This window comes from Marmota monax, unplaced genomic scaffold (genome assembly GCF_021218885.2).
Source record: "Marmota monax isolate L192 unplaced genomic scaffold, Marmota_monax_Labrador192_F-V1.1 WCK01_AAM20220418_F8-fsc00011, whole genome shotgun sequence".
In the NCBI taxonomy this organism is placed as follows: Eukaryota; Metazoa; Chordata; class Mammalia; order Rodentia; family Sciuridae; genus Marmota; species Marmota monax.
Window position 1 is genome coordinate 14,923,238 of NW_026693082.1, and position 26,643 is coordinate 14,949,880.

General features: G+C 33.2%; 1 protein-coding gene across 1 annotated transcript in view; it reads right to left on the minus strand.

Annotated features, from left to right (window-relative positions):
• The window catches only part of LOC124099008 (phosphatidylinositol 3,4,5-trisphosphate 3-phosphatase TPTE2-like), a 45,832-nt gene extending 27,247 nt beyond the window's left edge, over positions 1–18,585 (minus strand). Inside the window, exons 1-9 of the mRNA XM_046453963.1 lie at positions 18,545–18,585; positions 16,305–16,466; positions 14,897–15,010; positions 12,950–13,049; positions 12,640–12,703; positions 11,860–11,924; positions 4,542–4,602; positions 3,636–3,717; positions 3,442–3,530 (exon numbers count right to left, since the gene is read on the minus strand). Coding sequence (XP_046309919.1) covers positions 3,442–3,530; positions 3,636–3,717; positions 4,542–4,602; positions 11,860–11,924; positions 12,640–12,703; positions 12,950–13,049; positions 14,897–15,010; positions 16,305–16,336 — 607 coding nt within the window. The 5' untranslated portion in view covers positions 16,337–16,466; positions 18,545–18,585. The remainder of the gene's footprint in view (positions 1–3,441; positions 3,531–3,635; positions 3,718–4,541; positions 4,603–11,859; positions 11,925–12,639; positions 12,704–12,949; positions 13,050–14,896; positions 15,011–16,304; positions 16,467–18,544) is intronic.
• Between the last annotated feature and the right edge of the window lie 8,058 nt (positions 18,586–26,643).

Consider the following 26,643-nt stretch of genomic DNA (forward strand, 5'->3'; position numbering starts at 1 on the left):
TGAAGTAATTTCTTATTTAAGATCTTCAGACTAAAACAGTCCTTTGAGAATTTGACTGCCTCAGTGATACAACAAATGAAGGTATACCTTGCAGCATTCAGTAAAACACGTTGAAATGCTAGAGAAGTTTAAATATTCACCTGTATTATTTAAATAAAAAGTTGTTCATTGCTTACCTATAAAGTTAAGGAAAGATAAGTTTAGTATTATAAACTGATGGTACAATGTTGAAGGATACTATAACAGCCAATATTATTGAGTCATTGTCATTTCTTGCCAGGTACTCTACATTTTTCATTTTAATCTTTACAACATAACTATGAAGTTTGTACTGTCATAATATGTGCATTTTACATATCATAAAACTAAGGCATAGAGAGTTTAAATAATTTACTCAATACCACATAATCATTAAATGACACAGTTTGAGGGCTGGGGCTGTGGCTCAGCGGTAGCGCACTTGCCTGGCATGTGTGAGGCACTGGGTTTAATTCTCAACAACACATATAAACAAACAAATAAATAAATAAATAGATATCTATAAACAAGTTAAAAAAACATTTTAAAAAAATGACACAGTTTGAATTCAAACCCAGATATTTTATTTCAAAATCTGTGTTTTTAACCATTATGTTATAATAGCTGAAATTCTTCAACTGTCTTTTATTTTTTAGTCCTTCAAACAAACAAAAAACAACTGACAAGGATAGACTTTTATATATTTATATATATCAACATCTTTTGCAAGTTTGTTCAGTCAGGGATATATATATATATATATATATATATATATATATATATATTTATTTATTTATATATTTATTTATTTTAGATGTAGTTGGACAAAATACCTTTATTTTATTTATTTATTTATTTTTATGTGGTGCTGAGGATCAAACCCAACACCTCACACATACTAGGCAAGAGTGATCTACCGCTAGGCCACAACTCCAGCCTCAAGGATAGACCTTGATTAAAAAAAAAAAAAATCTATAAAAGAAGACTAAGTAAATTCTCAGTGAATTCTAGTGTTTGGACCCAGTTGGAATTATATTTCAGAAAATTTAAAATCCCTGACTGATCAAACTTGCAAAAGATGTTGATCAACATCATTAGATATTCCCCTGGTAGAGAACATGAGGGGTGCTTTTAACCTAGCACTGATCTATCTGACTTACTACTTTGAAAATCAAGAGATGGTAGATTCTCCAAACTGTAAGACAGTAATTTCGATGTTAATTCAGGGAGAAATTTTAACACAGATATACTTAAAAGGATTGGTTGTGTTCACCTTGATGAAGAGACCATGATCATTCAAGCCCGATATGAATTTTCAAAGTTACAGTAGATTTATTTCATTTATTTTTGGTAACCTTCATGGTATTCTTTATCACTCTGTTCTCTGTATACCATACTCTCATGATAATCTTTTTATAACATCTCTGCTCAAATATAATTTTATTGGTGACACTCTCTTTGACCATCTATATATCAATAAGCAACCTCTCCCTGACTTCATATTCTCCTTTTTATTTTTCTTTTATTTTTCAGTTGCACTCATCACTATCCAATAATACACACACATGTTTTTTTTCCCTTGTTAAACAATACACTATGGTTTCCCCAGGGGACAGTAAATGTATTTGCTTTGTACATTGTCACATCTCCTGCAATTGGACAGTATCTGTTTAGTGTATGAATGACTGAACATGTTTGCCCTTTAAATTTATCATGATATCTAGTCCATGGACCACTCCTTTTTCTTTTTTTTGGTTTCATTTCCTTGTCTATCTAGATGCAATTCAATATTGTGGTTAAACATTGCCAGTAACATTACAACTTTGAGACTTCTGGGTCCTTTTGCTGTACCCACTCTGTAAAAGCCTAGTACTAATTTTAGAAAAGGAGGCTCAGAGACACAAATAAATGGGTGGGGCAAAATCACTGATATAATGTATATTTAATAGCACCATAAGAGTAACTTTATGCCCATCATTTTTAAACTTTAAATGAAAAAAATACTATTTAAAACATTGGTTCAACAAGAGAAAGCTTAAACACTACAATAAAATTGCATTAAAAATTACATTTAGTCCAAGTCTTTCTCATCACCTCCAACCAAAGGACAAGGTAAAATTCTTGTAAAGTCTATAAGAAAGCAATGATTCCTATATTTTATGAATTATTGTAAATAATGATAAAATTCCTAATTCAATACATTATTATAACTGATTCCCAAACTTCACAATTACAGAAGATTACTTTAGTCCAGTCTCACTTATGAATGTAGATGTTTTTAAAAACTCAACTGAAATATTTTTGCAGTTAATTCAGTAATGTAGAAAATACAAAGGATGCAAGTATCATCTTATATCAGAAATCCATATTTATTTAATATATTCACAGATTAAAGGAGACATACCTTACACTTATCTTGGTAAGTTCAGGAAAACATATTCATTAAAACTTACCATACATTCACGACTTTAAAAATTAAGAAAAATTATGAAATTTCCTTAACTTGCCAAAAAGAATCTACCAAAATACCCACTAAATACATCATGTTAATGATGTAATGTCTTAGTATTCTCTTTGAGGGCAAAAACTAAAAAAAAAGAAAAAATTCCTACCATTCACTGCCTCCATCTAATAATGTGCCTCAGGACATAGCTAATATAGTAAGAAAAGAAAACGAAATGAAACATACAAGGATTAAAATAGAAGTAACAAACTTTCATATTTGTAGACTGGAAAAATCCAACCAAATTTACAGGCAAACCTGTAAATGTAAATAAAGAATTTAGGAAGAATGCTAGATATGAAGTCAACATTAAAAAATCAATAGCTAAATCCAGGATGTAGACTGAAATCTTCAGAATAGTTACTAAAAGAAAAACTGGGATGGGGGTGTATCTCATTGGTAGAGTGCATGCGTAGCATGCATAGGCCCTGGGTTCAATCCCTGGCACTGAAAAAAAAAAACAAGTTAAACACCATTTATATTTTGACAGATATAAATTGGCAATTTAAAAATGAAAAACCCAGGGCTGAGGTTGTGACTCAGTGGAAGAGTGCTTACCCAGCACGTGTGATGCCTTGGGTTCGATCCTCAGCACCACATAAAAATAAATAAATAAAATAAAGATATTGTATCCAACTATAACTAAAAAATAAATATTAAAAAAAATGAAAAACCCAAATAATCAATACTCAAAGGCAAATATGCTTGACCTTCTTTAGCTTTTTTTCCCTTGCTTTATTCCTTTCTTTACTCTTTCCGGCCCCTTCCTTATTTCCTTTCCTTCCTTCAGTCTTAAAGCTAATATTTTAAAATGTTAAAACTACTATACTGATTAATAGCAATGTTTATCTTGTTCTTGTACCTCTAGTTATCTTTTCAATTTCTTTACAAAAAAGGAAATAAAAGAAAAGCATTATTACCTTTGCCTCCCTTACAGTGAATCACTAGGATATTTTTATCATCTTGAGCCATCCACGCATTTGCTTCCTTGGAGAACACCACCATCTCTCTGATTTTAAATGTAAGATTTTCAGTTGAATTAAAATATTTTTTAAGAAAATCAAGCCCGATGTATTAACTCTTTTTTTAATAGTCAATGTGGAATAAAACTTACTTCAAAGTAGGGACATTATGATCATCAATCATGATTCTATGGATCCTATTATGGAAGTACTTAGGATCATAACTTCTTTCACCTAAAACAAAAAATACATATGTCATATCTCTTTTCCTAATAACATAGTAAATGATGAAGTTATGAATAGTTTGAATTTTCCTTTAGGAATTCCCTATCTATCTTCAGAAGAAGCTTTTTGAGTAGCTCTTACTGCTCTAAAATAATTGTAGAGAATCTCAAAAACATAAAGACAGTTGTGGTTTGTCCATAGCAGGTACTCTACATTTGTATTAGTTTTGTTTAATAGATTCCCTTTTAGCTTTCTAGAAGGCTACTCATTATATAACTGTAGGATAATTAGAAACCAAGGAGTAGAGGAAAATGTAGCTAACCAAAATGCTTGCCATTGAAGATGTTTATTTTATAATATACAAGTGGAAGAAAATAACAGGAGAGATAGAGTGGTAAACTAGAGTATAATCTGTTTTCTAAAGGGTCGTTTTATTTATTTATTTATTTTTCCCATTAGGTTCCCTGTTTTCATCAAAACCCACTCTTGATGGGTTAGAGAACATGTTTGTTTAATCGTCTAATGTCTTCAACACAATTTGTCAGGAAAAACAGATTTTCCTAAACCTGAACACTTGAGCAGACCTTTCCTAAAATTGTTTGCCTCCATTCCACCTCTTTGGTCCCACAAGGCCTGCTTCCCTCAGAGCAAACTATACTGTTGAACTAACTTTTCTTACAAACAGGGCAGCACAAGATGAAGATTTTTTTTTTTATCAAATTCTCCACCATTAAATACTTATGATTAAATATAATGTAAAAGTGGAATCTTCTTCTTATATACAGTAATCTGTTTTCTATCTATGATAACAAAGTATTGAGTCATATACATACTGCATAGATTATACACTTGATAGTGGTTTTCATGCTTCAAGTCTAAGAATCGTGCAACTTCCTAAAAAAGACAGACACAAATTTTATATATCCAGTATAACCCATGAGTAACCTAAAATGATTATTAATTTTTATTCACCTGTCACTGGTAGCTTCAGGGAAATTTGAGACATATGAGGGTATGTGCATTCTAAATCATATGTAACCAGCTGATTATTTTCAAATAGCCCACAGAGCCAGCTTGGCTATTCAGATTAACCTGTACTATACATAGACATTGTTTAAGCTACCAGAGAAGGAAACTGGCTGGTTAATTAGCTTAGGTAAATTTCTTTCAAATCATTAATTCATGGCAAGTAATAAATGGTTGCTATTCAAATCTAATTCTGAATAGATATCTCCTATATAATTATCTGGATATTACAGTCTAAGCACTATGTAAATAAATAAGCATAAATATAATATAGTTGTGTGTGGTATAAATGATAGAAAAAGATAAATTATATCAAATTTTAGATAAGTGATAGAAACATGGAGACTTTTTAGCTTATCTGATTTTTATGTTATAGGGCTGGGGTTGTGGCTCAGCGGCACAGTGCTCGCCTCATTTGTGAGGGACCCTGGGTTCCATCCTCAGCACTACATAAAAATAAATAAATAAAATAAAGGTGTGTGTCCAACTACAACTAAAAAATAAATATTTAAAAATATGAATATGTATATATGTGGGCATATGTAATGTACATAAATGCATAACTTTTAAAACAAGAAACAAATAGTAGTTATTATTGAAAATAGAGTTAAGACCACCATATTAATCCAATAATGTTTCTAGAAAACTTATCTACCTGAAACATGCACATACATATTTCTGTGCAATAGAAAAAATAACTGTCACAACATTAAAAAGCTGATTAGTACCATCAGAGCGTGTTTACTGGCTTAATATTTAGAAAAAGTAAACTAAGCTATCAAAGTAATCACATTGTAAATTAGTTATTTCTGTGTCAGAAGGAAATGATAAGTAAAAAGACAAACACCTTGAGTCTGCACAGAATGGGAGTTTTATACACTTCAAAAATTCATGTGATGTTTTTCACTCAAATAAAATCCAGATACAAATGAGAAATCAAATGTAAAACCACCCAAATATCTCTAAGAAATTTACATAAACAGTATTCAATTCTTTGGATAATGACTTAAGTGTTGAGTAAATGGAATAGCAATAGGTTTAGGTTTGACTTTGTAAAAATGGGCAACTTCTGTTTTAAAAAATGCCAACTTCTGTTTTAAAAAAGGGCTGGGGACGTGGCTCAAGTGGTAGCACGCTCTCCTGGCATCCGTGCGGCCTGGGTTTGATCCTCAGCACCACATACAAATAAAGATGTTGTGTCTGCCAAAAAATAAAATATTAAAAATTCTCTCTTTTCTCTCTCTCTCTCTCTCTCTCTCTCAAAAAAAAAAAAATGCCACAACAAACAGGGGAAAAGATTTATCATTAAAGTCAACTGAATGGCAACCATGCCGAGTGTAATAAATTAATAACTCATTAATTTAATTTAAGTTAGTAACCACAATTTTAAGTAGTACCTTTTCAACCAATAGATAAATGGACCAAAAACCTAAATAACCACAAAAGAAAAAAATCCAATGAATTAACAACCTATGTAATATACAGCCTTGCTGATCAAAAAGTGAAAACAACAATGAAATGCCATTTTCACTTACGAAATCAGCCCTTTCCTTTCAAATGAGAAAGTCCAATGCTGGCCAATATGGCATGAAAATAAAACTTTTGATTTGTTGCTATTACAATCCCATGGATTTGGCAATATGTAGTAAGAACCCTAAAAATATTCATATTCTTTAACTAGGTAATTTCACTCCTAGGATTCTAACTAGAAATAGTCTTCTGCTCAATAGTGTTATTTATAATAGTGACAGTGCAATGAAATATCATGCAACCATTAGAATACAGTCTTGAACTGCATTCTCTCAATAAGAAAATTCTCTCTCACACTGATAAATTTATGTGCAGCTTTTTTAGTATACCTATATGTAAGAACAGCATATCTGCTTCTTTGGTGAAAATAATAATATACCTAGGTAATTAAGTTTTAGAGACTCCTTGGATCTCCTTCATATTTCTCTTAATGTCCCCAAAATTATTTTAATGATTTGATTTTCCAGCATGAGCCCATCCTTGACTCAATGTATAGATATTGTTGTACTTTTGTTTTCTGATCTAAGTAGTTCACTGAACAACTCTAAATACCTCCTAGCCAAATTAACTGAGAAGGAACACAGGCATCTAGAGAAAAGTTCAACTCTACCAAGAATCTACAAAGGCCACAATCTGTCACTAAATAGATAATTTGGGTCCTCACCCAGAATAAAGAGTATTCAATTGAACCAAGGCCAAAAAATTAAAAGATAGCCAAGAAGATTTTAGGATTGTAGGTAAGGTATATCTGATTTTCCTTAATAGCTCAACCTTTGTGTGGGCTAAGTTTACAACCTCATTTTCTGTGAAAGCAGAAAATTTGTCTTTCACCTTTGGGTTTTCTTAAATCTGCCAAACACTTCTTTCTGCCCAGAGTAGCACATTTCTTGATGTAGGAGCAAAGGCACATCTTTACTGGTATGATGTGGCAGTGGTGGCAAATTTGTTGATGCTTCCACCATCATATTTTTTTCCCCATTAATTCTATGGGTCCCACATCTGTATAATTCTTGCTACTTTGAGGAAGCATTTAACATTTTTCTGCTAGCCAATTTCCCATTTGTGAAAATTTATCCATGCTTTATATACTCATCGTTGCCCAAACCATAATTCTAAAACTGTCATCTCTTTTAAGTATAATCATGTGGAATCACATGACTCCTGGACATCATCCTGGGAGTTAAGTATGCTCAAACCTGAATTCTTCACCCTTTAGTCAACCTTGATTTAAAATAGTTCTTATCTATAACATGACATTCACTGTGTAGGATATCCTGTTACCACTCAATATACCATCACTTAAGTAGCTTCATAGCCTAGTTCTCAGTCTGCCCAGGTAATTGAACTAATAGTTTAGATTTGAGCCTATGCCTTGGCAAAAAAGAAAGACTAAATATTAGTTCAGCCAGTAGGTATGCTTTTTTTTTTCTTTTTCTTTTTTTTGGTGCTCAGAATTGAACTTAAAGGTACTCTACCTCTTGCTACATCCCCAGCCCTTTTTATTATAAAATAGGGTCTTTCTAAGTTGCTGAGGTTGGCATCAAACTTGTGATCCTCCTGCCTCATCTTCTCGAGTATCTGGGATTAAAAGTGTTTTCACTATGCCTGGCAAGTTATGTTTTTTGGGTGGCTCATGATTTGTGGACTTTATGAAAATAGGTGATTCATCTTTGGATATTTTGATTAAAAATGGTAAAGAGATCAATGACTTATTAGGGTATTTGTCAATACCAAGCAAGTAACAGTAAAAAAAAATGATAGAAACCAATAATCTAGAGACCAGAAGCCAAGAGTAATGTTTATATTTGTATTTACATGCTAAATGATGGGCCTGGGTTTTATTTTTTCTTTTTAATATTTGGTACTGGGGATTGAATCCAGGGGCACTTAACCACTGAGCTATATTTCAGGCCCTTCTTATTTTTTGAGATAGGGTCTTGCTAAATTGCTGAGGGCCTCACCAAGATTCTGAGGCTGGCTTTGGATGTGCAATCCACTTGTCTAAACCTCCTGAGCCACTGGGATTACAGGTGTACACCACTGTGCCCACTAGGTCCTGGGTTTTTAAAAACACATTCCAGATATTATTAAGTACCACTAAAATACTAACCACCAAATCTATAAAAAGAAAAAATGGCTCCATATAGACAAACTGTAATTAACTGACAATAATTAATTCAACATACTAAAAAACATTATTAGCAATCAAAGGATGCTTTATACCTATAAGATGATTCTGCCAGTTTGGGGAAGTGAATTAAATTTGTTAAACATGCTCCTTTGACAGTATTATATTTGTTAAATATAGATTACTCTAACTCAATATTTTCAGTTTCATATATTTTAAAGTTATGTGAGCTATGACTTCCCTGTCAAAATTTCTGGCTCCCAAATTTAAACCTCTTTGTTTTTTCCCTCCTTTTCTAATTGGTGCATTATAGTTGTACATAAGGTGGAATTTGTTGTTACATATTCTTACATGCACACAATATAATTTGGCCAATATCATTCCCTAGTATTTTCCCTTTTTCCTCTCTTCCTCCCTCCCTCTGTTCTCTTTCCTCTACTGTACTGATCTCCCTTGATTTTCATGAGATTCCCCCCTGCATCTCCCTCCCACCTTTCCTTTTCCTTTTCCTCTCTAGCTTCCACATATGAGAGAAAATATATGACCCTTGACCTTCTGAGTTTGGCTTATTCACTTAACATAATGCTCTCAAGTTCCATCCATTTTCCTGAAAAATGATATAATTTCATTCTTTTTATGGCTGAATAAAACTCCACTGTGTATACATACCACATTTTTTTTGATCCATTTATCTGTTGATGAAACACCTATGGTGGTTTCATAGTTTGGCTACTGTGAATTGTGCTGCTCTAAAACTAGATTTGTATGTGTCACTATAACATGATGACTTTAATCCTTTGGAATAAATATTGAAGAGTGGTACAGCTGGATCATATGATGTTCCATGCCTAATCTTTTGAGGAACCTCCATACTGATTCCCATACTTGTTGTACTAATTTACTCCCATTACCAGTGTAAGTGTTCCTTTTTCTTCACATCCTCTCCAGCATTTATTATTGTTTGCTTTTGATGCCTGCCATTCTGACTGAAGTGAGATGAAATCTCAATGTAGTTTTGATTTGCATTTCTCTAACTGCTAATGATGCTGAATATTTTTTCATATATTTGTTGGATATTTGTATTTCTTCTTTTGAGAAGTGTTAGACCCCTCTTTTCATTTGTACTTTTTGATATTTAGAATTTTTAAATTTATGTAAAGTGGATTTTGTAGAATGTAATGTGTTTTGCAGGATGTAATGTGACTGTCAAGCAGTATATAATTATATGCTTTCTGTGTGCACATGCTTGCATTTTAATTATAGTGTTCTATAAAGCAATAAATCTCAATGTTTTCATTGTTTTAAAAAAACAGCTATCAGTTTATAAAATATATAAGATGAATCTGACAGAATTTATTTTGAAGATTAAAAGCCAGTTACAAAAGACCTACTATATGATTCCACTTACATGAAATTCAAGGAAAAGTAAAATTAATCTGTGATAAGTCAAAATAGTAATTGTTTCTGGTGTTTTGCAGTATTGTCTGGAAAGGGGCAAGAAATTTGCAATACCTTTATAGGGGTGTTGGCTACATGCATGTATACTTATACATAATTTCATCAAGTACACAGTTAGTGCAATTTACAGTATACTTCAATAAACATAAAATTTTATATGCATATGTATATTTATGTATATAGTCATGTGCCACATAATGACCAACAGTGGTCTCATAAGCTTATGTTCCCTAGTGTCCCTGTAACTGTTTTAGTTTATTTAAGTACTATATTTCACTGTTTTTTTTTTTCAGTCTCAAAATTAGTTTATGGGCTGGATTGTGGCTCCATGGTAGAGCACTCACCTAGCATGCATGAGGCACTGAGTTCTATCCTCAGCACCACATAAAAATAAAATAGAGGTATTGTGTCCACCTACAACTAAAAAAAATGAATAAATAATTAAATATTTAAAAAATAAAAAATAAAAATTAGTTTACAGCCTTTCATTGCATAATTACCACATGGTATAATTCTGTTCATCATGTATTCACATATGGATGCACATTTGTCTTCTTATGCACTGGTACTTGAGCCTAGAAATTATCCTCAGTATACTTCCAAAAGTTGACTTGGGTGTCTGTTTGGTGTGCCATAGTACTAATGGTAAACACATTTTTTTATGAGTAGCACTAAGGACTGTACACCAGATATGAAAATAAATGATGCTGGCACCGAATCTTCCAACACACAAGATTAAGTTTTGCAAGTCCATAGCTTAGAAAACCATGGTAAATTTTCTCAAGGTAATATTTCAACTATAAAGCACAAATCAAAAACAACTAATGGTTAACTTTTTTTTTCCCAGACCAGGAAAATGAAAGCTAAACTCTTATGAAGAAATGATATGTGTTAACTTGGATTGTTTGATTTTAACATATATTTATGAGTATTTCATATATTCTAATCTTGCATCAAAGGGAGTTTAAATAATTTTTAAGTAATATTAATCATCACGATTAAAAAAAATCTTAATAACGGTCATATCTCACTTTTTTTTGCAAATATTTGGCAAATCTGCAATGATTATGTGGTGAAATAGGGTGTATCTGTGATGCTCACACAATGATGTGATCACTCAATACAACATATCTTATCATTAAAAGACACATGATTGCATTTATATATAGGCATACATACATACTGATATATAATTACATTTTTATTGGGGTAAAATAAATGTAATAACACACACATAAATGCTAACTTCTTAATGTCTTTCAGCTGGAATTTCTTCAATAGCAAACATCCCTATATGTTTGAAATTAATTTAGTCATCCACAGAGCCCAAAATGTTATTCTTCCATTATAATTTAGAATACCAATCTAAAAGCATACATTTTAGTTACAGCTTTCCCTTTCTTCTCCCGATAAACAATGAAAAATGACCATAATTCTTTGCAATTTCTCCCATTCTACTCCTTGAATACAGACTGGTTTTGTAGTTTGCTTCGGCCAATAGAATGAAGTAGATGCCACATTATACTAGTATAGAGTCTGGGTCATAAGAAGCTTTGCATTCTTTTGCTTGCTGTTCCTTGGACCTTTGCTACTGCCACCATGTAAACAAGGTCAACCTAGTCTGCCTTGGGAAGAGACACTATGTAGAACCATCTAGCCAGGCATTTTAGACTAGCCAGTACTCCGATGACCCAAAAGCTATCCACAGATGCATGAGCAAGTCCAGATGAGATAGCCAGTTCTGTCCCTGATTATCAGAACCACCCAGTTAAGCCCAATCCAAATTCACAAACCATGTCATAAGTGAAATAAAATGTGTTGTTATAAGCCAGTATGTTTGAATGGTTTGTAAATAATAAAATCAAATTGATATCAACCCATTATGATTTTTTTTTACCTGAAAGAGCAAACTTTTAGAAAAGTATTACCATCTCTGGGTCAGTATCAAGCTTATGACTTCACTGTCCATATTCACCGAGAAGTGAATATTTGTATATTAACATCCTTACCTGAATTGGATTCCTATAGAAAGACTGCTTTCCAGAAGATGGAAATGACATGGCAATAATACGCTCTGGAAGTCAAAGTAATCACTACTATGAATGTCATTATAGATGTGAAACAATATACAAAAATCTAATCTACATTTAATCAGACTCCCTTTTCACAGGAAAGAACTTTCAGGATAGAGAAAAAAAAGCTAACACATTCTCAGTGTACAATATTTTATATTATATTTATGTAATTTATTTAGTTATTCAATAAATTTAGATAATATATTTAGTTATTCAAAAAAATTATCATTGAACTGACTGTATGCCATATGCCACAGATTTGTATTGACATCAGTCTAGAGCTTCCCCTGTAGTTGGAATTTATTTCTTGAACACCAAAGAAAAACCAGGAAGTCTGGGATCCAGTGATGATAGAAACTCCAGGTGCTTTCTATCCCTCTTGACTCAGAAAACCTGAGACCTACAAAACAGTGACCTCATTCTTTTGGGTTCAAGGGAAAAAAGGAGTCTCTCTGGGACTTTTGGAACCCAGGATGACTATCACAACTCAATAAATTCTAAATCAAACTCAAATAGAGTCAGCTGAAAATCCATTCCACCAAGTAGACCTGATTTGAAATGAATGAAATTTTCCATTACCAGGGAATGTGTCTTCATGGGTAAAGGATAATTTAAAAGAAAATACTTCAACAAGGCAAAACCAAAAGAAAATATTATTACTCATAAGAACAACTAGAAATTAATATAAATAAATCAACAGTTAAAGTCACAAACCAGTAATGTAAGTGAGGTCCAGGTCAAATCCATCCTTTGTGTATCTCCTTTTGTTTCCTGAAACCTGGGAATTTAAAGAAATTTTACAATGTGTAAGATATAAATCAACATAAAAATAAAACATTATGTAAATATCTATAACCCTTATATTTTCTTAAACACAAAAGAAATGTGTGTGTGTGTGTGTGTGTGTGTGTGTGTGTGTGTGTGTGGTATTGAGGATTGAACCTAGGGCCTTGCACGTGCTAGGCAAATACTCTACCACTGAGCTACTTCCCCAGCCCAAAACAAACATGTTTTCCTTACTCACCAGCCTTCTGGTCAGCTTTTCAAGTTGTCTTTTTTGGTAAGCCAAATGAAACATTCTGATAAGACTGATAAGTCGCAGAGGTCGAAATAAAACGGTGAACCTGAATAAATTTATAGATAAAATTTAAAGATCCATTTTTGTTTCAGAAACAGAAGATTTTGTCAATATGGATTAAGTTTAACATTTTTTTTTAAGTGGTACTGGGGATCAAACCCAGGGCCTCACACATGCTCATCAAGCACTCTACTACTGAGCATACCTCCTCCAGCCTTGTATTGTTTAGAGCAGTGGTTCTTAGCCAGGGGTAATTTTGCCTCAACTCACCTTGCCACCCATCTAGAGGATATTTGACAATGTCTGGAAATACTTCTGGTTGTCATAACGGTTGGGTGTATACATTGGTGGGGTGTTACATCTAGTGAATAGAGGAATGTTGCTTAATACCCTACACTGAATAAAACTGCCCTTTCCTGTAAACAAAGAATTATTTGCCTAAAATCTTAATAACGCTAAGGTTGAAAAATTCTGGTCTAGAGGAAGTAATAATACTCTTAGAATTTTTGGATTTCTTTTATGGTTTAAGACCAGCATGTTGGGGCTGGGGTTGTGGCTCAGTGATAGAGCACTTACCTAGCATGTATGAGGCACTGGGTTCAGTTCTCAGCACAGCATATAAATAAATAAAAAATAAAGGTCCATTCACAACTAAAAGTATATTTTTTAAAAAATCAGTATGTTTTTCATTTTCCCCTATGAAAACAAACTAAGGATTCTTGTTCACCTATGTTACTACTCCCTTCAGTAACAGAGGTTCACTACAGCCTGTATATGCTCATCAGGCAGGCTGCAGGCTGAGAGACTTCCCAAGTGCATTGGTTGGTGTTTCTCCTATCATTGGAAATACCATAGCAGAGAGCTGCTGACTAGTAGTGTCTAATTTAAACATAAACAAACATCACCTAGAAAAGCTTGTTAGACCCCAGGTTGCAGGTTCCAGAATAACTAATTTGGTGGGTTTAGGTTAGACATGAGGTGTTTTTCTTGCATTTCTAGCAAGCTCTCACATGATGCTGAGGTTGCAATTGGAGGACCATATTGACTCCAATTATTTTCCAACTCCAAAGTCTATCATATAACACATTTAGTTGGGTTCTGAATTGAAGCCATGAGAAGCTAGGTTACCAAAAGGTGGTAGCTATTTGATTAATGAATAAGCCAAGAAAGCCCTTCAATGTCTACATCCTTATAGACATTTACTCTTCTTCATTGCCACAGTGAAAGAGAGGGGTAGGGGGAAGGAAGAGGAAGGAGAAGGAGGAGGAAGAGAGGAAGGGAGGGAGAGAAAGAACTATTATTCACACACATTTACTTTCCTAATCTCTAATGGTTCTAACTTTGCCTCAGCTTTCTTCATTTCTACTACAAGTATACTTCAAAACTCTTCCTCTGTGTTGTATCTGTGTCACCTCCTGTTTTCCTGTTCAATGTGCTATGTTTTGGAGAATATGATTAGAGTCACTCAAATTTTCATATGCTTAAATCAATATACTCTATGTTGTAGGAAAAATTCAGGTAGATATATAGAACTTCATGTGTAAGGAATTTATGGCTGAAGCACAAATGGAATTTAGAGGGAATTTTAAAATGTAGTGAAGTTAAAGTAAGCACAAGAGGCCAAGTCCCCACTCTCTTTGAGTGCTCCATCTTCTTTTTTCACCAAAAAGTATTTAGTGTATATACCTTTCACTGGCCCCTAAATGCCACCATCTTTTATAGTTTCAAAGTATGTGGAAGTCTATCTTAACATTTCATTTTCAAGCAGCTTATTTGGCACAAAAGCAGAACACTCAAAGTTAAAAAGATGATACAAAATTAAAGCCATTGGAATGTAAAAAAAAAGAATGAAAGAAATGAAAAACTTCTAGAGGTAAGCCACATGTTTCATACCTGGAGACATTGCTGTGAAAGTCAAAAAGCATGTATAAGAGGTCAAATGCCAAAGTCACCCCAATAATGACAGAATCGAAGACATTAAATACATCAGAAAAATAATGTTGTTTCCTGCAATATAAAATAAAATGTTTATTCTCCCCAAGAAGGGATAGGAATATTTTAAGAGCACAAGTTTTTGACTTATCTTCAGTATGAATTCTACTTCAATGGTTTATTTAAAATGCATTGTTTACACTAGAATAAGGGAAAATATAACATTAATAGAAAGTTTTCAAGCAGTTTAGACACACACACACACACACACATACACATACATATGAGAAAAAGCAACAATATGGCAACTTAAGCTTAGTAAATAAGAGATATAACCAAACTATTACACAAGAGGCAAGCTTTGTTTTCTCCTAGGCAGATGGGATGCTGGGCAGTTGGACGGTGGAAACTGAATATTTCACAGCCTCAGAGGATTTGGGACAGTGAGGAGTATATGAGAGGAGCTTGTGAGAAGAAGAAACTTTCACTATTTTGAATTCATGGTCTGGCCATGAATCCCAAAGGGCTTACATGGCCTCTGGTTGACTTCCAACTACCACATTTCCTTCCTCAACACTGGCTCCTTTAAACCTCAGCATTGGTCCTCCAGGGAAAGCTTCTGATGTTGAGGCAGCCTCTTTCAGGTTCTGAGTAACCTGACACTGAGCAAATGTCTTCAGATCAAAGGCATGAGGATTAAAAAAGAATCATCAGGAAAGGAGACAAACTACCAGAATTGCTCTGGAAAAAGTGAGTCTGGGGAACTTTCTTCATGACTTCCACGACAGTCCAGCCCCAAACCTTGGCTTACCCCTACCTTCTCAGCAAAAACAGAAGAAAAGAAAAACAACAACAACTGCTGTGTTGTCCTGCCAATGAGATGAGTATGCCTCAGATCTCCTCTACACCTTAACAAAAGTTGTCATTTTAGCTGATGCAGGGATTATTCATGATCTATTATTTTGTATTTAACATACTATAAACTCTTGTTTGGAATTCAATTCTTAATGAAAGTATTAATATTTATACTTTACACGCACGTTCCTCTTCTTAATGTACATGCAGACATATCATGTACATCATGTACATATGCCTGGTTCCTTTTAAAAATTCCTTTAAATTTTATCTTTTGAAGGGACCATCTAGAATATATTGTAGGAGACTGTAGTGACAATTGCAATAATAACATTATTAAAGCCCCGTCTATAATAAACTAGGTTTGGATTGTTGTTTCTCTGTGAACTATGCCTTCTAGGAGAATTATTTTGATAAAGAGAAGCCCATTTAGTTGGGTTAACCTGATAATTATTTTCGGATGCTTCTTATAACAGTACAAAATAGCTTTAAGTTAAAAAAAAATCAAACTTACCCTACTACATATATTTGAAGAAGAATATCCATGACGAAAAATAAAGCAATAGATAAAGAACTTATACGACATGCCAAAGAAACATGTATTTGGCGCTCAGTCAAAATTATGTCATTAACAACAAGAAACACATCCACAAAGATCAGCAAAATTCCAAATATTCTAAAACAAATAAAGATAATAAAAATAATGGGGATTTGCCTCCATAAATAGACAACATTAAAGCTAACGATTAGATACCAAAATGTCAATATGTAGGATTAAACTGTTCATTGGGAGAAAGAACTGTATTGCCTTAGAATCTTAAAAAAAAATCACTAATTTTTACTGAATAAGAACAGTTGTTTGTGAATAAAATTCCCATCAAATCACTGTAATGTATGTTATCATGTTCTCCTACAACAGATACATCAGACTAATCCAAGATAGAACTGGAACTGTGTGTGTAAACTCTTTTTAAATTTTGAAAATTTCAATCATTTCTCATCATAAATAAAACATTAATCTGAAAAAATTTTAAAGAATTTAGTAATAAAACCCAAGTGAAGGCAAGACTAATGTAAGACTATTTTCTTTTCCCCACCTTTTTTATTAGTGCATTATAATTATAAATAATAGTGGGATTAATTTTTACATATTCACACATGCATGTGATATGATAATATAATTCGATCAATATTATTCCCCAGTATTTCCCCTTTCTCAACCCTCTTCCCTCACTGTGTCCCTTTCCTCTCCTGGTCTCCTCTCCATTTTCATGAGACCACCTCCCACTCCCTCCCCTACCACACTTTCTTTTCCTTTTTCTTCTCTAGTTTCCACATAAGAGAGAAAACATGTGACTCTAAGCCTGAGTTTGGCTTATTTTGCTTAAATTAATGTTTTCAAATTCCATCCATTTTCCTGCAAATAACATAATTTCATTCTTCTTTATGAATGAATAAAACTCCATTGTGGGGCCGGGGGGTTGTGGCTCAATGCTTGCCTAAGCTTGTGCAAGGTACTGGGTTTGATCCTCAGCACCCCACATAAAAATAAAATATTGTATCCACCTAAAACTAAAAAATAAATATTAGAAAAAACTCCATTGTGTATATATACCACATTTGCTTTCTCTGTACCTTGGCTGATGGACACCTAGTCTGGTTGTGTATTTTGGCTATTATGCATTGTGTTGCTATAAACATGGGAATGCATATATTGCTATAGTAATGATGACTTAATTCTATAAGACCATTTTGACCAGTAAGATTTTTTTAATCAGTGAAATTTTCAACAAATACATTATTACATATTCATGGGCATTCCTAGAACAGTGATGGGCACATGAGAAGGAATTCAAATCCATAAATATTTCCACAAATGAACTCTTAAGTGCTTTTCTCTTATATATTTTAAAAACATTCCCTGATATTTGACTATATTTTTTGCATGAAACTATTATTAATTTAAAAGGAAGCAATCACATTGGTGTATATTTGAATCATAGTAGTAAATCTTCTTCTCACATAGAGAAGAAACCTAAGTAAAATATTTCCAGAATTAAGAAGTAATTCTGGATGCATAAGGTATTTAATAAAATACTTTACCTATAATTACAGAATTTTAAAATGCATGCTTCATTATTTTTACTTTTATTAGTAGGAAAAAAAATGAATCTTCCACTAGTTAGACTTAGGCAAATGTCATTGTTTTGGGAAAAAACATTTTTTAAAAGCTTTATTTATACGTAGTAGTTGGGTTCATCACTATATGCTCATTCACACATAGAAATTGATTTCAGTTCATGATCCCTCCTTTTCCCTCCCCCTTTTATTTGGAAATATTAATGTCCAACTGAAACCAAAATTCCAAAAAAAATTAGATTATATTCAAAATGTGGGTATACAGGCTATTTAGCAACATTTTGAGAGTAGAAATGCTTTTTTTTTTAATACTAGGTATTTAACCCAGGGGCAATTTACCACCAAGCTACATTTCCAGTCCTTTTTATTTTTTATTTTGAGACAGGGTCTTACTAAATTGCTTAGGCCCTTGCTAAGTTGCTGAAGCTGGACTTGGACTTTTGATTTTCTAGTGTTGGCCTTCCGAGACGCTGGGATTACAGGCCTGGGAAATATGCTTTTTATTTTGTTCTGTTTTGCTTCCTATTAAAAATGTTGATATTAAATGTCATAATCAAATTAAAAAAAATAAAAAATAAATGTCATAATCATTTCCTTTTCTAAAGTCTCACATACCTGAATGGAAAGGATGATACAATTAAATCCACAATATGCTTAATCTTGTCTCTATAAAAATTAATAAAAACAAATTAATAAAATTTCCTCTAAAATATATTATGAACTTAACAAAAACTCAAGGCCTTTATAAGGCCTTGAATTTAACAGAAAAAAATTCAGAAGTTGTATAACAAATTGCTTTTTACTAATAACTAAAATTTTTACATTTATACTTCATGAGATTTTTACCTTCCTATTTCAAATATACATGAATAAAATGCTGAACTTTGGATATTTGATAGCATTTCCCTTGCACATAAAGTTCCAACTCCAACATTATGGTAAAATTAATAGTAATTAGTTAATATTATCATTGAAAATTTATGGTAATATTAAATTTGGGGTCATCAACTAAAGAAATATCACATGAAGATGGAAGAGAATGGTAAAAGAGAACTGTATTCCAGCCCGAGCCCTTTGGTTAACAAACTGCAGGATATTGGGCAAGTCATCAAACCTTGTCCAGACCTCCATTTCCATAGCAATGCAACAAGGATTTCAGGGATGGACACAGATTCTCCTATCCTCTATATTCACTTCTTGAAACTAGACACATTATGTCTAGTTTCAAGAAGTGAATATAGAGGATAAACATTAATGGGAGGTTTACTTGGGGTTGCAAATGCACTTTGGAGGTATCTTAGTAAAACATATTTCAAAAAAAAAATACACCCTAAAGATGAGGTTCTTTCTATTAATCAAAGGAAGGAGAGCCTGTTTGATGGTGCTTCCACTAATGCCACATTTTACCCTACTGCTAGAGACAAAGTAGCCATCAGGAACAATTTCTTGCCCTGCTAAAGCTTTTAACATAGGATCCAAATTCCACCCCAAGTAGAGTAAGTCCCAAGACAGCATTCATATCCTGTGCCCAAGACAGGAGAATGGAGAGAATAAATTCTGAGTAGAACTGAGGCATGACCAAAATCATCCATGGATGAATGCAGTTAGATTAACTTGAAATATAGGGATAATTGTTATAATCTTCCAAGATTCAACTGTATCTACCACCTCCACTCTGGTTTGGAGAGCTAAGGATGATGTGGATGGGGAACCACATGGCTAAAAGATAAATTCTCCCCCAAGGCTACCATTCTCTTACTACAAGCCTCTTTTGATCCCACACAGTCTATTGCATCTCTTGTAGCAACGAAATGCTATAATAAATCTGAACTTGCCTGACAAAATTGACCATATGGAACCATGCCTCACAGGATCATGAAGACACAAGGGGATGAGTTGGGGTCACTTTAGTTCCTCCAATCTCTTTCAGTGTCCCCCAAAACTATTCTAAATAGATATACAATTTAGCTTTGCAGTTGTTGTTAAAAAGATTGTGTTATGTAAACGTAGCTTCAAACAGTGAGTGCAGATTGCAGGGTAAGGACCATGAGTCAATAAGCCTATATCTGGGAAAAGTACTGCTCATATCTGAGGAACGGACAAATACTTCAACATGCAGCAACTCAAAGCAGGACAGCCATGTACCTTTCTTAAAAACAATTATTCAAAGCAATGTTCAAGTCAACAGCAATGAAGCAAAATAAAGATGTAGGAATAAGAAAGATGCCTCATAAAAGTGGTAAACAAAATCAAACTCAAAACATAAATAATAAAAATGTTGTAGGAAATATAGCAGGTAGAAATGCAAATAAATTATCTTAAAAGCAAAGACAACAGAATTCTCAATAACAAAAGAAATAGAAACAAATCAACTATAGTATGGATTTGCAGGTTTTCTCATCAGTTTAGGGATTAATGCTTGGAAGAAGACAGAAGTGAAGTTAGATTGCATTTTTTTTTTCTGAAGTACAAGTTCAAGATGTTAATGGAGAAGCAACACTACTATTATGTTTTCTAAACATTAAGATACAAATGCTTATAGGTCTATAACTTTCACATCAGTAAAAACATCAACAGAGTAAAAACAAATCAATTAACTAGCAAAATTCAAAGAAAAATATAAAGAAAGTATTTTTAATACAGAAAACGAAATAAGATGATAAAAATAAAACCAAATATGTCAATAGTTACAAGTACACATTATTCTCAGGTTAAATATTGGCAGTACTTTTAGATAAGTTTAAAAACTAAATGTGAAAAAAAACTAAATGTACTTTGTGCTATATGTGAGACAAAACTAAATTTAAATGATAGTTTGAAAATAAAAAGACTGACAAAGATATGAGATGCGAAATCTTAAAACACTAAAAGTCACAATATTAATATCAAAGTAATTCAAAGCAAAAATATTAACTATGATGAAGATATGTGATATCAATAGACATAGAACCTGTAAAACACAAATAAGACTGTATTAGGGGCTGGTCCTGTCTCTCCCCATTGGATGCTATATCTTGGGTACAGATGCTGGAGGAAAGGACGTGGCCATGACCCAAAGCACTAACTGCACTGGGATGATTCTATGGTCTTCCTGCTTTCATTTGGAAGGCTCTGGCTTTTTATCCCAATCTATCCACAACACACAAGGCCAACATTACTAGATTATAGTATAAACTCAAGTTGAATTTAGTAGAATCAGGCTTTAACCTGGGAGAAAAGTAGATTACTACACTTTTATATCTCAAGATGAGATTTCTGGGCAGATGTTTTATTTAAACGCATGAAATAAATCTACAACATAGACATTTTGGTGGATATATTTAAAATCTTGGAGTACAGAACAACTTTCATACTTTTTTAAGTGTGAAACTAATGCATAGCTGGGCCTAGTAGTGGCACATGTCTATAATCCCAGGGGCTCAGGAGGCTGAGGCAGGAGGATCATGAGTTCAAAGCCAGCCTCAGCAAAAGCAAGGTGCTAAGCAACTCAGTGAGACCCTGTCTCTAAATAAAACACAAAACAGGGCTGGGGATATGGCTCCTTGGCCAAGTGCTCCTGAGTTTAATCCCTGGTATGCCTAAAAAATATTTTAAAAAATAATAATGGCATATATCCCAAATAAAAGTATAGATGTATTCAATTGTTTGAAGATTATAATTTCCAGGATGCAAACCTGAAGAAGTTAAAAAATATATCATCTCAAAATATGCTGAATTGATATGTTGATTAGTTCAAGCTGAAATTACTCAAGGAAGTGTAACTTCAGAAAAAGTCATTTGACCTTTTGCTATGCGCAAAAAGTCATAAAGTTTTAGGAGGAATGTTGTTATGATTTGTATCTGGAATGTCCTCCCAAAGCTCGTGTGTTAAAAGCTTGATCCCTAGTGTAGCAAAGTCCAGAGGCAGGGTTTTGAGGAAGTGATTATATCACTAGGATTCTGACCTCATCAATGAATTAATCCATTGATATATGAATAGACTACTATGAGGTGGTAGAAACTACATGGAGGCATAATTGGAGGAAGTATCTTGTCCCTGTCCCCTTTCCTCCAACTCCACCCTCACTCTCTACTTCTCACCTGCCTTGAGTCAAACAGCTTCCTCTGCCACTCCTTGCCCCCATGATATTCATCCTCATCTCAGGCCCAAAGCAATGGATTCAGTCCACCATGGAGTGAAACCTCTGAAAGAGTGAGCCAAAATACCTCTAAGTTGCTTATGTCAGGTATTTTGGTCACAATTATAAAAAACTGACTAACTCATATGTTCTTCCCATATCAAGGCTGGATCATGAGACTGGGTAATAAGGACTGCAATGAAACAAATAATTTCTGAAGTAACCTAATCTTCCACTAACTTCTGTATCCCCATATATCTCTTAGTTACATCCCTGTAATTGACTACCTTATCTAAGTGATCTCTTTGTCCTGCTACTCCTTCAAAAATGCATTGTCTTTTGTAGAAAATATAAAGGCATCATGCTTTGGTCACTTCTTTAGACTTCACTCTCTTGTGAAGATCCCCAAGTTCATGTAAACTTTCATGGTTTTCTCTAGTTAATCAGTTTTTGTATCTAGCCAAAGAACCCATATAAGAACTAAGGGAGGCAGAGAGGATCTCTCCCTCCCCCTTACAAAGCAATTTTTTAAAAAAATCTGGCAATATTTATAAATAGGAAGAAGTGGGAAAATAGCAGAGAAATGAGAACAGATTAACCACATCTGTCTAGGCACATCCATTGCTCTTCCATATGCTATGCATCACCTCTAGCAGTTTGACATATTCTAGCTCCAAGACAGTGGGAAGCTAAGGATTTTCTCAGAGACTGTATCTCTGCGTTGCTTCTCACCTCTTTTTTGTGGACCCACATTTAAAAAATTTTTAATTTTTTAAAAATTTGTTATTACTAGTCCTACATAAGATTAAAAAGGATTGACATATCAAATAAAGAACTTTTCAATCCAATGACAGATACAAACACCCAGATTTTAAATGAACAAATGTACTTTGAAAATAATGAATTTCTATTTTTCTATTATAAACTTGTTATGTTTTTTTAAAGCAGAAAACCTATAAAACTTTATAGAGTTTTTAAAGCACTTTCATGAATATTATTTTACTTTTTCACCAATTTCATATAATACATAGTAGGTAAATAACACAGATAGCATTATTACTAGTTTCTATTTGAATAATCTAAAGTTTAAAGAGGTTTAGTGACTTGCTGAATGTCAAGTGAATATGAGATGACAAAGACAAACTTTTGATTCCTGCTCTTTTTCCGAATCCAAGACCAAAACCCTAGTGTGACACAACAGTGTTTCTCATAAGGACTACTGAAAATGTCTCCTATATATATGCAATGAGCTTTTGTAGTTTTCAAAAAAGAATGCTTTATGTTGTTCTGAGTATGGTAAGAAGGAAATGCTTGCTTTGCTCAATCCTTCCAAACTTTGCCACATCCCTGAACAGCCATTACACAAAATGAATAGGTAACATGCAGACATAAAATTTAATAAAGGGCAGTATGAACTCGTCATTGATTGTTCATGATGTAAAAAGTTACAGGAAACGGAAATTCCAAGTAATTGAATTATTTTCATTCATTAGTTGGCCTTTTGTTTTCTGTGTAATCTTTGTTTAGACACCAACAAATTGCAACAGTGACTAGTTAATTTTTAGTTTCCTCTTTGGCAGTAGATATTCTCTTTCCAACATGATCATAAACTGATGAATAGTTAAATAACTGGCCAAGAGAGCAGCAGAAGAAAAATCTCCTTAACATTTCTTCAGTTCTGGTACAAGTGATTTTAAGAATGTATTGTTTTGTGGGCTGGGGATATAGCTCAGTTGGTAGAGTGCTTGCCTTGCATGCACAAGGCCCTGAATTTGATCCTCAGCACCAAAAAAAAAAAAAAAAAAAAAGAATGTATTGTTTTGTTATAGTGAGTACAAATAAAAATGCAATCAAATCAGTGCAACAGAAAGTACTCCAGGTAACACTACTCAGAAACATAAAATTAATAAAATTCCAATAAGCATGAAGGGGATTTATTCAGCAAAACAGGTTCCCTTTCAATCAGTCCCATTTATACTTAGACAAAATCTATAAAACTGGGAATCAGAAGATATCCAGGAAAAATGAGAAAGAACCACTATGAAGGAATAAACAACCTGTTATTTATTCAATTCTGTTATTTAATTCTGTTAAAAAAGAAACTTTGAAATAAAATTACTGTCTATAAAGGATATAGTCAATTTTGAAACTACAAAAAAATGTTTATTTGTGAGTAGATGGAAATCTTTTTTTTCAAACATGGTTCCTGTCTGTAAATTCAGTTGGAGTACTCTTCCTCCCATATACTTTTATATCTTTTCATAGTTTTCCTTTCTGTATCAGTACAAACCTTGTTTTCCCAAAGGTAAGAGACATACCGATGACTCCCTCCCTTCCATCAAACTTCAAACTAACTTACTGATATGTTTTGGAATAGTCACAAAAGTCATCATCATCATCTTCGTCATCAAACATGGGGAGATTGTCTAACAAACTTCAACCACCAACAAATGCAAAAATACATCATTAGAGATTTGCAACATGGAACAGTGAAAAAATTATTTAAACAACAAGAATTTTCTAAATTTAAATATAACTTAAAAAAACTTTTATAATCATAGCCCAGAAAACTCTTATTTTCCCATGGGTACTTACAAGACTGAATTTTGTAAATTTATCTCTTCTCTGTTAGTCTCTGTGTCACTCTGTCTCTGCCTCTCTTTATATACACACACATATATGTTCTTTATATTTCATATATATCTCCTTTATATCATTTTATATTATATAAATATGTATACACATATATCAAGATTCTTCAATGACAACATCATTGAAAGTTGAGATATATCAAAAACCTATCAAAGTAGTCAAAGATTACCAGTATCATTTTATTCAAGTAAGTGTTAAGTATTAAAAATATGTAAGAGCCAAGTGACTTCAGAGACTTAACTTATTTTTTTTGGTTGAAATACACACAATTGTTCTACAATTTATTATCTGTTTGAACTCTAAAAACTTATATGTTAACTTGGTATTTGGAAATTGGCATCAGTTTTACCTAAAATTAAGCCTCATGTGATGTAGCGACGATTTTGGTCCTCACAAAACAGCCTAGTGAATCAAGTTTAAAGTGAAGTTTTTATACCTCACCAATCAGGTGTACCAGCACTTTAGGGTAAATTTATTTCAAAATTCAACTTGACATTTTGAAGGTACTCATAAATCTTTCCCTTTCTAGTTTCCTGATTCTCAAATCCCTCTACCACCCTGTATTTTACAAATTATGGGCTTTTTTCCCCCTCCATTGGATAACAGGTTTCAAGTAACAGGACTGAGATAAGGACTCCATTTGGAGTGATAATGGGTTTGGGTTTGGAGCACCAGTCTCACATGGTGGCAGAGCTCTGGAGGGTGAGGAATAGATTGAGGGTTTATTAACTGTTCTTTTTTTGCTGCCACTTCTCTCTGCCTGCTGCTACCTCCTCCTTGTTCTATATGAAATTATTACCTCTCTTGACCTCTCTAGAAGAGTGTCATATATAAATTCTCATATTTTCTTAAAGCTTTTGTCAGCTACTAAGGATGACTAACAGATTAGGAGTAAGAAGCATTTTTCTTACAACAACTAGCATACATTTTTCTTACATACAACTAACGCAGCAAAATATCTACAGACACTACAGCAAGAACACTTTAGAAAACAGTAAAGACATTCTATATTGTCACTGATGCTCCTGAAAATGAACTTTCCAAATGTCAATTTCTTTGTATGTGTATGTTTTCATGTGTGTGTTTATTTTGATCTCACCTTTCATTAGTGATTATCTCCTGACTTTTTGTTGTCGATTGAGATGATACACTACTAAAGGTTAAAAAAAAAGTATAGTTAGACACCATATGATTTTCTGGACTCGATTTTTGGTGCAGATTAGCTACAATTACTCTTTAATTTACAAAAATATGATAACTTTCTTTTCAGTACTGGAGATAGAACCAGGGTTTCATGCATGATAGGCAAGCACTCTGCCACTGTGCTCATTCCAAATGTCCATATATGTTGACTTTTAAAAATTCAATTTAAATATTTCTAAGCTGGCTTTTGAAGGAGAAGCAAGAATTTTCCCTATGTTTTCTAAAGGTAATGAACCAATCCAAGTTATAAAGACCATAAATGGTAGATAATGGTAGATAATCTAGTACAATTGAATTGACACTCTTGAGCATTTCAGTGTGAAGGAGAAGAGATGAGAAGATCTAATAGTAAGTTAAAGCAAAAAATAAATATTTTTTTAATAGGTTCAGATAGACTGATCAGGTGTTTTGGGTGTTCTCTTCAATTAGTTCTGAAAACTCTGAGATAGATGTTATGATATTAATTTTATAGACAACCACCCCCCCCCCCCCCGCGGTATAGAGAAGCTACATATTTTGTTTAGTACAATACAATTTTAAACGACCGACTCAGATTTCAAGGATAAATCTCTTACTCTGAAGCCTGAACACTTTTAAGTATGTAATGATGCCAACTCTATTTATTCAGGTCAGATAAATACTTCTAGGTAATGGTTCTTTTTAAGCAAAAGATGGTTTAAGATAGGAATTTTTTTTAAACTAAACATTAAGGCAAGAAAATATTTAGATTCATTGTTTTCA